Source organism: Mustela nivalis (genome assembly GCF_964662115.1).
Source record: "Mustela nivalis genome assembly, chromosome: 2".
Taxonomy (NCBI): Eukaryota; Metazoa; Chordata; class Mammalia; order Carnivora; family Mustelidae; genus Mustela; species Mustela nivalis.
Genome location: NC_139021.1, coordinates 82,452,557 through 82,466,292, shown reverse-complemented (window position 1 = coordinate 82,466,292; position 13,736 = coordinate 82,452,557). Strand labels below are relative to the sequence as shown.

At 36.3% G+C, this 13,736-nt stretch overlaps 1 protein-coding gene across 3 annotated transcripts in view; it reads right to left on the bottom strand.

Annotated features, from left to right (window-relative positions):
- Positions 1-1,557: 1,557 nt before the first annotated feature.
- Positions 1,558-13,736, bottom strand: part of TMEM68 (transmembrane protein 68) — a 44,564-nt gene continuing 32,385 nt past the window's right edge. For all 3 annotated transcript variants that reach the window (XR_014308420.1, XM_082719213.1, XM_082719214.1), the window contains one exon: positions 1,558-2,944. Coding sequence is in view for 2 of the 3 variants with exons in the window: in XM_082719213.1 (XP_082575339.1) it covers positions 2,840-2,944 (105 nt within the window). In the remaining variant the exon portion in view is untranslated. The remainder of the gene's footprint in view (positions 2,945-13,736) is intronic.

Here is a 13,736-nt window from a genome sequence, read left to right as displayed (position 1 = left end):
GGCTAGGCAATCATTCCAGATTAAAGGTTACTAAAGATATGTAAACTAAATGCAGTATGTGATTCTGCTGTGAACCATGAATCAAGAAGAGAAACTGATATAAAAGATATTGAGACAACAGGTAAAACTGAAATCTGGCCTTAAGATCAGATACTAGGTATCAATGATAAATGTCCTGATTTTGATCATTGCTCTGTGGTGCTATGAATGGATGGCCTTATAATCAAGGGTAAAGGTAAAGGGCCTGGCATCTGCAATTTACTATCAGTTGATTCAGAAGAAAAAAATTTAAAAGAAAAAATTATTTATAAATTTAGAGAGAGAGAGAAAGAGGAGGAGGGGTGGGTAAGCAAATGTGACATAACAATTAGTCAGTCTGGGTGAAGAGTACATGGGAGTACTGTGTACTGCTATTGCAACTTTTCTGTAAATCTGATGTTGTTTCAAAGTTAAAGTTTTTTTTTTTTAAGGATATGAAAGATTTCCCAGAGAGGTATGCCATGCTCATGCTTCTGGAAAGTCCCTAGCTTCCATCAGACTTCCATCAGAACACTCCCTCAAAAAGGGTTAAGAATATCCCCTTTCACTTTTTTTCTCTATTTGATCGTATTCCCTCATTCTTCTTTTTTTTTTTTCATTTATTTATTTTCAGCATAACAGTATCATTATTTTTTCACCACACCCAGTGCTCCATGCAATCTGTGTCCTCTATTATACCCACCACCTGGTACCCCACCCTCCCACCCCCCACCACTTCAAACCCCTCAGATTGTTTTTCAGAGTCCATAGTCTCTCATGATTCACCTCTCCTTCCAATTTACCCCAACTCTCTTCTCCTCTCTAACTCCCCATGTCCTCCATGCTATCTGTTATGCTCCACAAATAAGTGAAACCATATGATAATTGACTCTCTCTGCTTGACTTATTTCACTCAGCATCATCTCTTCCAGTCCTGTCCATGTTGCTACAAAAGTTGGGTATTCATCCTTTCTGATGGAGGCATAATACTCCATAGTGTATATGGACCACATCTTCGCTCTTTGGAGAACAGTGTGGAGATTCCCTCATTCTTCTAAACGACACTTAAATTCGAAAAGCAAAGATAAAGATCTTGCACTGAGTGAGACAGGATGGCTTCCAGTTACTCTATCAGAGAACAAAGCAAGGTTTTAATTAAAGCAGTAAAACTTAAATACTGTAAAAAATAATAGCTTCTGCTATATGAACAATGAATATCATTCTTTCTTCCATTTTTAAAAACCAATAGTTGCCTCAAACATTATTCTCATTTGTTTTATAATCATTTATTCATTCATTCTGGAAATATTTATTGATTTCAAACAAACACAGCTTACTGCTAGAGGGCGAAAAAAGCTTCAAATAATTATTGACTCTTTCCATTGAAATTGAAATTAAAATATATTAATTACATTAGAAAGTAAGGTTTACTCTTTGTGGCTGAAATAGATGAATATAATTACAGGTGAAAAATGAATAAAGAGTAAAACAAAGTTAGTTTGAAGTAAAAAAAGTCACATATGCAATTTCACAAGAAAATGAACTGCAATTCAGCTTTACTTTTATTTTATGTTGCTTAATTCTATATACATTACAGATATCATACATATATACTTGTTATACAAAAATCAATACAAAAATCCAAGTAAGTTAATATCTAAAAAAGGAAGAGGAAGATACTGCATTTGATTTCTGGTACTCTTCCATTTAAATACTTTAAAAATTCAGATTTCAAGGAGACAACAAATCAAAAGCCATTAATTTTTCAGAAAGTTTTGTGTTCACATAAATTTATCATTCAAGTATGTTTTTATTGAAACAATAAACCATTTGACTGGTTGCAAAGTCAAACTGAATAAGCCATGGTATTCAGCAAAGGCAGAGCTTTCTTAGTTCTGCTTTTATCAGCCTAGAATCAACTTCTAACATACAAAATGCAAAGCACAACAGTGATTTTTAACCTTATACTATTAAATGTCATGTTACATAGCTGACAATGCACAGCATACCCTATATAGTACGTCTACAGATTCTCGTTAAAAAATAAAATACTAAAAATAATAATAATTATTAGAAATTCTACTTTTCCTAATTTCCCTTTTATTCAATTTGAAAAACAGTGTATCTTTCCCATTGTGCTTGGCAACTTGACATCATACCTAAAGAAATAATTTAAACATCATGTGGACCAAATATATACATAAATGTCTAAAAATTCTTGGTATTGTTTAATTCAATTATAATTTCAGTTCTACAGTTATCAGTCACAGCAAATACAAAGAATTTAAAATTTTAAAAAAGAATTTAAAACAATATTCCTCAACAAATTATTAGCATGTTTTTAAAAAGTGAATTGTTGAGGCACAAAAACATTACATGATTCGCCCAAGGTCATGACAGGAATGAGGAGCAGATAAAAGAGTATTTTTTCTTCTAACTTCAGTGTCTGTACTGAATTATGCCATCTTGCAAAATCAGTTCAGCGCAACAGATACAGAAATTAGATGCATTATCTTAGGAATGTTTGTTTAATCTAAATTGCTGTTATTAATAACCTTAACTTTTAAAATCTATATGTTTATCATACATTATCAGGAATTTATAAAAAGAAACATCATTTTCTGAATTATTAGGCATGTAATGAATTTAAATTTGACACAATTGATTGCAAAAACAAAATCAACAATACAATTTTAAACAAACGAGTTCGGTCTAGGATGCTTATTAACATTTAAAAAAAATACTAATTATAGAACCTACAAAATTTAGAGGACAGTACCACAGACACAAACATATAAATATAAATGTATTAAATCATTTTCTAGTCGTTCTTCTGTTTTTTATGAAAACGTTCTAACAAAGCGCTCATAATGTTTCCTGGTATTCTTTGGTGCTTATCAATCAAAGCTTGAAGAGCATTCTTTGTCTATTAAGAAAACAAAAGAAAAGCCATTATTCTCTTAGTTCCCAAAATAGATCATTTATGTTGTAAAGAGCCTAATACACTATTTTCAAAAAAGTCCTCCTTAATTTAGCACCCATCTCTCAAAATTAGTGACTTCTTTCTCAGCACACAGACGGCACTGATTGTATTATGCTGGAAGCCCAGTTAACGTTATGTGGCTATTTTCTACACCAGACTGTAAGTTCCTTAAGACATAGCTTTGTATTTCTCCAGCAATGAGCACAGCAATGCTTTGTATACAGTAAACACTACAAGGAACTGAAGGAGAAAAATCAGAAGGAAAAAAGTAGTAGGAAATTTTCTAGGGGAAGTTTTACTCCTTTCCATTCAAGAATAAACTTGTGTGCATTTTTCTTTCATCACTACACACCCAAACAACTACAGCAGGCAGTGCAAGAGGAGACAGTGAGGAAAACTATGACTGAGTTTTTAGTCACTTTTTAGTGACTTTTACACTTTTGAGTTCATTAGGTCAACAGTTGAACAGAAATTTAAGCAATGGGTCAAGTAAGATATAACAAGAAATCTCCTAAAACTATTTGTTTCCCCTTAAATTCATGACAAATTTCAGTAACTTTTACTTTTAGATCAGTTTGTGGCTATCTAAAAAAATTTTTGTGCATGCACATAATGCACATATATTCACACATACACACTTCCTTTCAGATGCTAGCCTTTCAACAGCCTTCTTTTTATAAATCTTGGACCTTCATCTTTTCTCTAAGTTTTTATTTAAATTCCAGTTAGTTAACATACAGTGTAATATTAACTTCAGGTGTACAATTTAGTGATTCACCACTTCCATACATCACCTGGTGCTCATCACAAGTACCTTCCTTAATCCCCATCAACTATCTCACCCATTCCCCCACCCACCTCCCCTCCAGTAATGATCCATTACTTCTCTATTGTTAGGAGTCTGAGTTGCACCTCTTTTAAAATATAATAAACCCTAGCCTAAAGATGTATTTTAAAAATAAGCCTCTCTAAACCACAAGTTTTTGCATCTCTGAAAGGAGAACTACTTCATACACTTATTCTAAGTATTAAATGAAATTACAACCATGTCTTCAGGTTCATGGCACAATGTGAAGTATATTCTTTAAATTTTATTCACTTACTTAGAAAACGGATGCTTTGGAAGCTATAACATCAGTGAAATGAGGCTCTAATCTCAAGCTCTTAACTTAATAAATGGATCAAGTACAAAATAATAAAATATGTAAGATCATTTGTAAGATGTATCTATAATCTGAGATGTGTAAAGAAAGCATCTGGAAGTTCAGACCTGAGAGCCCATTCAGTGGGCAGGGAAGGACACATGAATGAGATACTGTTTGGTCTGGGTCTCCAAGGACCAGTAAGCTTTCACTGACAGCAAAGGCAAAAGCAGGAGGAAAAAGACCACAGGAAAACAGCGGCCTAAGGAATGGTGAGTTAGCAAATTTGGTTGGAGTTTCAGGTAGGTGTTTAGAAGTTTATGTACAAGGCTCTAAAATTAGAATTCAATTAAATCATCAAAGGCATTAAACACCAAGTGAAAAGATAGACTTAATTTAATATGAATTGAGTTGTCAAGGAAGGGTCCTGGGTGAGGAAATATTAGGGCAATGCATTAAGAAAATACAACTCTTGCAAAATCACCAGTGACATCCCTCTGTCACCAAACCTAGTAACATTCTTTTAATCTTACTTGACCTCTCCATCACCATTGATCTTGCTTCTGAAATTCTCACACTGGAGGAAAAGCAGATTTTCTCCTAGCTTTCAGGCTGCTCCTTTTCAATCTTCTTTGCAGATTTATAATCCCCAAATCAGGCACTTACTTATTCTTCAAAGGTTCAGACAACTTTAATTACCTTTCATTTACTGATGACTCCTAAATCTGTATTTCTGGCCTGCTCGACTTCATATAGGAATATGCAATATGACTTCCCTTGAATGTTTTAAAGGCACCTCAAATTCAATATGCCTAAGACTAACCCAGCATTCTTTCACTCATACCGTGTCCTCTTCTTAGTTCCTTCCTTATTTCAGCAAATGACACTACCATAAACCTAGCCTAGTAACCCAAAACCTAGGAGTCATCCTTAACAACTTCTGCTTCTCACTCAACAATGGTTTTCCGGGGCACCTGGGTGGCTCAGTGGGTTAAGCCGCTGCCTTCGACTCAGGTCATGATCTCAGGGTCCTGGGATCGAGCCCCGCATCGGGCTCTCTGCTCAGCTGGGAGCCTGCTTCCCTCCCTCTCTCTGCCTGCCTCTCTGCCGACTTGTGATCTATCTCTGTCAAATAAATAAATAAAATCTTAAAAAAAAAAAACTGCAGAAAGGCAGAGAACTATAAGACTTCTTCTAAAAACAAAAACAAAAACAAAAACAAAAACCAATGGTTAATCCATTGGCAAAATCCATTCATTTCACTTCCCAAAGACCATTGGCAAAATCCATTCATTTCAATTCCCAAAGACCACTAACATCTATCCACTTCTCTCCATTTCCTTCCCACCTTAACAATACAGGAATATGACATATGCATGTATGTATGAACAGACCTGTATTTATATATATGTGTGTGGGTGTGTGGATGAGACTGTAGAGAAAGTTAAAGAGACAGACAGAAACAGACAGTAAATGCAGAGATGAAATGATAGATTAAGACTGAGAGAACTTTAAGGATATGTCCCAAGTGCCCTGTTCAGCACTGGCACACTGTATTTTACTTTAGATTTAGACAGTGCTTACAAAATGGTTTCCACAATCAAATGCCTGAACAATCTATCACCCATTTTTTAAATGAGATTTCATTTCTACATTAATTTGGATGCTAATAATTTTGAATTTGTGATAATCCGGGGATCATTATCTTACAGTTATGCTTATATTACTGACAATGAAGATTGGAAAATCATGACAATATATTCACAAAAGGAAAATTCCAAGTATTCTTTATTTCAAGTATACTTCAGTTCAATAATGACAATTTACAGTAAAAAATATGAATACAGCACTATGTCCTTAAATAAATTCTCCCACTATGTGGGGGAATATAAGTCTACTATGCTTTGGTAGACTACTTGTTACTTTAGCTACTGATAATAAAGTACATAAAGTAACCGGAAAGGGTAACTGAGGTATTTCAAGGATTCAGAAAAGCCTTCTTTCTTACTTAGTTTAAATAAGTAAGATTGTACTATGTTTATATATTTTAATATATAAAATATCTAATTCCAGCAGTGACCTGAATGTGAGTAAATTTTCCTCTCATGTGAAAAACCCTCATATGAAAAATCAAGGCACTAGAATTTAACTATCAGTAATATATTTTCCTTAACTAAGGAAAATAAGGGAACAGGGTTCATTTAAGAAACCTGGAAGAAATGTTTGAGATCATCTAGTTCAATTTCTCTGCTCTACAAATAAGCAAACTGGGACCTAGAAATAACATATTTATCCAAAGTGACACTGCTGCCTAGTGGTAGTGCGAGGATTATAGCCCAGATCCTTAAATTTCCACATCAGGATTTCCCCCTTCCTTCTCTATCTATTATCTTCTATTTTGCCCATAAAAAATATGGTATTTGTAAAAAGCATTCCTAAGTAGCTCTGGCCCACTTAAATCCTAATAGTGAGGAAAAAATTTAAAAGAACAAATCAGAATTTGGTTATATCCTCCAGGCAAATGCACTATTCAGGGGCAGCAAAGAAATGTGTTATATTAATAGTAAAGTGTGTGTGAGCAGAAGCAACATCATGGGGTAAGGTCCCTGGTGTTGAGGCTCCTGGAGCCCTATCAGTAAGGCATCATCTCAGGATGAGAAAAGAATCATGCTATGCAGAGAGCATGTCCTGACCCTAAAAACCAGCGTTCACAGAGGTTTTTTTCAGGATGCAGGAAGGCAATAAACTATGAGTATATTTAATGGACCAGCAGCATACGTGGAGGTAAGTTTTCTAAGAATGAAGTTCATTGACAAGGCACACGATCTTTCTTCACTGTTCCCTTTGTGAAACTTCTTACCTATCCGCTGCCTGATTTGAATAGTCCCATCTAATATAATATTATAGCTGTTTCAGCTGCATATCCTTTTTTTTTTTTAAAGATTTTATTTATTTGACAGAGATCACAAGCAGGCAGAGAGGCAGACAGAGAGAGAGGAGCAAGCAGGCTCCCTGCTGAGCAGAGAGCCCGATGTGGGGCTCAATCCAAGGACCCTGAGATCATGACCTGAGCCAAAGGCAGAGGCTTTAACCCACTGAGACACCCAGGTGCTCCTGCATATCCTTGTCTAAGGGTCCGGTCTTGCTGAGTCCGAGTATGGTATAGTAGATTACAGTGATTCATTCCCTCTGCCTACCAGCGCCTCTCTTCTGGGCCATCCTATGGGAAGACTACAGATCCTGTCCCAATAAAATCCAGTGTGGCCGTGTGACCGCTTTCACCAGTAAAATGTCCATGGGAGTAAGTGAGCCACTTCCAAATAGAAGCTTTAAAAGGTTCCATTCCTGACATTTTCTTTTTACCATGGCAACATCCCCCATGAATTAGTCATGAACCCAGGAGAAAGAAGACATGGACCTCAGGGGAAATATAACATGAACAAGTAAGCTTTACTGTCCTAAGCCTCTGAGATTGTTTGGTTGTTATGGCAGCAAACCCTAGCAAAACTGACTAAAATCATCCAGTTTTCTCATATATAAAATAGCAACAATAAGCTCTACCCTATAGGATTAAATCAGACTTATACATAGAAGGAAAAAGTGAAATTCCCTCTGTTCACAGATGACGTGATTTTATACATAGAAAACCCTAAAGATTCCATAAAAGAACAGTTAGAACTAATAAACAAATTCAGTTTTGTTGAATATAAAATCTACACACAAAACTCAGTTGTGTTTGGGTACACTAACAATGAACAGTTTGAAAACAAAACAAAACCCAAGAAACAATCCTATTTACAATAGCATTCAAAAAAAATAAAATAACTTAGGAAAAACTGTAACCAAGGAGGAAAAAGACTTTCACACTGAAAATGATAAAACACTGCTGAAAGAAACTAAAGACACAAATAAATAGACATCTGTGTTCATGGATTAAAAGATTTAATATTGTTAAGCTGTCCATTCTATCCAAGGTGATCTACAGATTCAAAACAATCCCTACTAAAATCCCTACAGCAGGGGCGCCTGGGTGGCTCAGTTGGCTAAAGCCTCTGCCTTCGGCTCAGGTCATGATCCCAAGGTTCCGGGATCGAGCCCCACATCAGGCTCTCTGCTCAGCAAGGAACCTGCTTCCTCCTCTCTCTCTCTCTCTCTCTCTGCCTGCTTCTCTGCCTACTTGTGATCTCTGTCTGCCAAATAAATAAATAAAATCTTTAAAATAAATAAGTAAATAAAAATAAAATAAAATAAAATAAAATCCCTACAGCATTTTTTTCAGAACTAGGAAAAAAAAAAAAAAAAAAAGCCTAAAATTCATTTGCAATTTCAAAGGACTCTAAATAAACAAAAGAAGAAAAAAGCTGCAGGCCTCATACCTCCCAACATCAGAACATACAACAAAGCTGCAGAAATCAAAACAGTGATACTATCATAAAGACAAACATATAGACCAATGGAAAAGACAACCCAGAAATAAACATTTGCATGTATAGCAAATGATCTTTGACAAGGGTGCCAAGACCATACAATGAGGTAAAGGCAGTCTCTTCAACAAATGATGGTGGGAAAACGAGATATCCACATTAAAAAAGAATGAAGTTGAACCTTATCTTACATTACACACAAAAAATTATCTCAAATCGGATTAAAGAGCTAAACCTAAGACCTAAAACTATAAACACTCCTAGAAAAAAATGTAGGCGAAAAGCTTCATGACACTGGATTTGGCAATAATTTCTTGACTACGACACCAAAAGCACAGGCAACAAAGCAAAAATAGACAAAGAGGAATACATCAAACTCAAAAAGTTCTATACATCAAAAGAAACAAGCAGCAGGGTGAAAAGGAACCTACAGGAGAAAAAAAAAATTTGTAGATCACCTACCTAATAAGGAATTAATATCCACAATAAAGACCTTCTACAATTCAATTCAACCCAAATGTAATTATTTGTATTTGTATACAAATACTATGATTATATTGTAATGATTATATTTTCCAAATAATATGATTAAAAACGTGAGCCAACACCTTGAACACACATTTCTCCAAGGAAGATATACAAACGGCCAACAAGCGGATGAAATGATGCTCAACATCAGTAATCATTAGAGAAATGCAAATCAAAACTACAATGAGATACTACTACTTCACACCCATTAGTAAGATGACTATCATCAACAAAACAGAAAATAACAAGTGCTGGCAAAGATGCAGAGAAATTGGAACCCTTATGCACTGCTGGTACGGATATAAAATGGCATGGCCAACTACAGAAAACTGTATGGAAGACGCTCCTTGAAAAATTAAAAACAGAATTATCATAGTGTGAGATAACAGAAAATACTTATTGGTCTCTGCCCCTGGATCCTGGTACAGAGGCCCTGAAACTTTTATAATTTCATCAGTGAAAAGGGCACTAGAAACATGTTTTGTTCTATTGTTCTAATATTTGGTTTCTGACTCCAGTTCCTCACGCAGTGCTCCTAAAACCCTTATAATTTTCTCAGTGATAAAAATTTCTTTTGCTCTACTGGACTCGTGGATGGCTTCTGGGTAAGGGCTGGTCACCAGAAAGACCAAACTATGATTAGAAGCTTGGAATCTTTAGCTCAATTCCATCATCCCCCATAAAATTCCAATAGTACAGACTTCAGGGAGTTCAGGGAGCTTCCAGGTGGGTGAATACACCCACACCAGGAGGGTGGTACACCCTAAGGTCATGGGGGCTCTGCACCTGGGGCCCTCTCATTCTTCATTCCTCCATTATCTCTTAATCTGACTGTTCATCTGTATCCTCTATTGTATCATTTAATAAACTGATAAAAGTAAGTGTACCCGTGAGTGCTGTGAGCCACGCTAGCAAATTAATTGAACCTGGGGAGGGGTCATGGGAACCTCCAATTTGTAGCCAACTCAGCAGAAGTTGTGAGTTACCTGAGGACCTACTACATGCGATTAGCATCTAGAATGGGGTGGGAATAGCCTTGTGGGACTGAGCTCTTAACCTGTGGGATCTACACTATCTCTAGGTAGATTGTGTCTGAATTGAGTTATATTATCGGACATCCAGCTGGTGTCAGAGAATTGCTTGGTGGGAGGAAAAACCTCCATATATTTGGTGATCAGAAGTGTCAGAAGTCACGTGGCATGTAAAAGTAAAGAAGATTCACAAGTAAAAGAAAGACATAGCACGGAAGAACTGGGCTTTTCCCTAGAGGAGGAAAAGCTGGAATTTTTTCTTTCCACATACGATCCAGCAATCACACGTCTGGATATATATCCAGAAGAATTCAAAGCACGATCTTGAAAACATATTTGTGCATCAATTTTCACTACAGCATTATTCACCACAGCCAAGAAAATGGAAGCAATTCAAATGTCCAACAATGAATGAATGGATAAACAAAATGTGGCATATACATACAATGGAATATTACCAGCTTTAAAAAAAAGAAAGAAATCCTGCCACATGCTATAATACAAATGGACCTGAAAGGCATGCTAAGAATCACTATCATAGTGGAATTACTATGATTCCACTTTTCTATAGCAGTCAAACTCCTAGTACTAGAAAAGTAGAATGGGGGTTTCCAGGGGCTGCAGGGAAAAAGTGGTAAGCTGGTATGATTCTGCTCACATGCGAAATCCAAAAAAAAAAAGAATTTGTGGAAACACAGAGTAGAATGGGGGCTGCCAGGGTGTGGGGGAATAGGGAGATTTTGATAAAGGATACAAACTTACAGGTCTCAGATGAGTAAATTCTAATGTGCAGCATGGTTGACTTACAGTTAATAATACTATATTATATATTAGAAAGTTGCTAACAGAAAAGGTCATAAATATTCCCACCACATATGCAAAATAGTAATTACGGATGGTGGAAGTGTCGTCTAATCTTATTGTGATGATCATTTCACAATACACAATTTGATATTTACAATATCAAATCTTCACCTTGCACATTAAACTTTTAGTGTTATATGTCAATTATATCTCGATAAAGCTTGGGGAGAAAAAGAATCTTGTGTCGCCCATAAAGAAATCAGAGTAAATTGGTGGATATATATGAAAAATATATTTGATATTTGATTTCTGATATATGTATATCATATATATATTTGATATATTGATATTTGATGGATATATATTAAAAAGAGAGAGAGAAGGAATGGTTAGTTGGTGTTCAATGGACACAGAGATTCAATGTAGCAAGATGAAAAGAAGGTTCTAAAGATTGGATTCACAACAATGAATAAATATATTTAGCACGAATAAAACATATACTTAAAAATGGTTATGTAATAAATTTTATATTTTTAACCACAATTTTTAAACTTAAAAAAAATCACAGTATACATACAAAAGGCTGGTATAAAGTTATAATCAACACATTCATCCCATTTTCCAGGTGATTCAGTAATTTGACATTTATGGCTTTTATCTAATTTTATACTTTCTGAAGTTGTAACTACAAGCTGAGTGGTCTTTCTTTCCTTGATCTTTTTTTCCTTGTCTTTGCTGGAATGAATATTACTGATCACTTCTGTTTTTTAAACATCCTCACCTGCTGACTTTACTCACACTAATTTACTTGTTCCCCACCTCTCTGCCACTTCCCTTTCTGTCAGCTTTGGGTGTTTTCCTTGGCACACCCCTTACATGTTACTTGTCCTCCCATCTGTCCTAAGTTGTCTTCTTTCTCTCTCTAGCTGCTTTGTAAAATTCATGACGTCAGTAACTACCTCATGCAGATAACTTCTAAATCTTCATCAATTCTGACCTCTCTCCCAAACTCCAGAGCAGTATTTTTTAATTTTACTTTTACTTATGAAGGGGTGCCTGGGTGGCTCAGTTGGTTAAGCATCTGCCTTCGGCTCAGGCCATGATCTCAGGGTCGTGGCATGGATTGAGCCCTGAGCCCTGTGCCCTGTGCCAGGCTCTCTGTTCAGTGGGAAATCCACTTCTCCTTCTCTCCCACATGTGCTCCCTCTCAAATAAATAAAATCTTAAAAAAAAAAAACTATGCATATAAATCTATACATACATATCCTGCAGGTAGCTATAGAATTAGGTTTCAAGTCTGGTATTTTCTCTCTGTAAAATCTCTCAAATTTGCACCTTGCTCTCCCTTTCAAGTACATAAAAAGATCATTATGCAATTCATTCATTCATCAAACATTTATTGTGATCTAATTAAATACGAATGCTCTGCTGGGAACTGGAGACACAAGAATTCATAGCCTAACCTCTGCTCTTAAAAAGCGCACTTATATTTATATGTATCTAAGTGATCACAATTACTAGAGTCATCTTCACAAACCATTGTAGAGGAACAGATTATACATCTGCTTGCTTCTGCCAAATAACTCTGAATGAAACTGGTATGAGCCAATCCCAAACAGAGGCCTATCCTAATTGAAATGTACTGTTAGACAAATTCCCTAGTGTGAGAGTTAAGGGCCTAAAAATATAGCCCCTACTTACTTTTCCGGTTTCATCTCAACTAAACCCTACTCACTAGGGTAGTGATTCCCCAAGTTTATTTTTCCACAGTTGTTATTAAATGCTATTCAACGAAAAACAAGGAGAGGGTTTTGGTCAGGTGAGAACAGGAAAATGTGCTTTGAAACAAAGTTAAAGAGACCTCTTTGTTGCGGGATTCTTAAAACTTTCAACATGTTAATGTGTTTTGCAAAATTCCTGGAGAATTTATCAGGCAGTCTTTCCCAACCTTGCTGTTCTAACCCCCTCAGACTACTGGTATATGGTCAACTTTCCTATCACTATTTCTTTATTCATACTCTTCCTCCAACCCCAAGTCCACATGTCCAAATCACATCCCTCTTTCAAGACCCACCACAAACGCCCTCATTCCAGAAAGCTTTTCCTATTTTTTCCTTCACAAAGTGGTCTTTTTCCCCCTTTGAGTTTCTACTGTCTCACTCAAATTAGCCTCCATATTGCTTCCAGTGACCTTTGAAAATGCAGTCTTATCACAGTGTTCACCTATTTTCAAGACCACGACACCCCGCCCCTGACCCAGCTTTTAGGAAACAAAATCAACTGTAGGCCATGATTGTCCATACCTGTCCTGTGTTTCTAGCTTCATCTCCCATAATGTTTTCCCTTCTGGCTATACAAAACTACCCGCAATTCCCCAAAGATTTTACGCTGTCATATTGCCATCCATTTATACATTTAGTTTCCTCCACCTCATTACTCTCTGTCCAGCTAATTCCTTGTATTTCCAAACTGAATTCAGCCATCACCTCTCCCAAGGAGGTACCCCTGATCTAATTTGGGTATCCTTCCTTTGTGCTTCCATAATACCCAAAGATAGCAGTTCTCAGGCTGGATCTTGCCCCACTGGGTGTTACATGAAAAGACCTAGAGGCATTTCTTCATTATCACAATGATAATGGGGTGAGGATGGGAGTGCTACTGGCATCTAGTGAGGAGATACCAGTGCTACTGGCATCTAGTGAGGAGAGGCCACAGAGGGTGGTAAGCCCCATATGGCATACAGGACAGGCCTCCACAACATGTTAGTAACACCCGGAGTAAGAAATCTTCTGCAAGCACACCACTG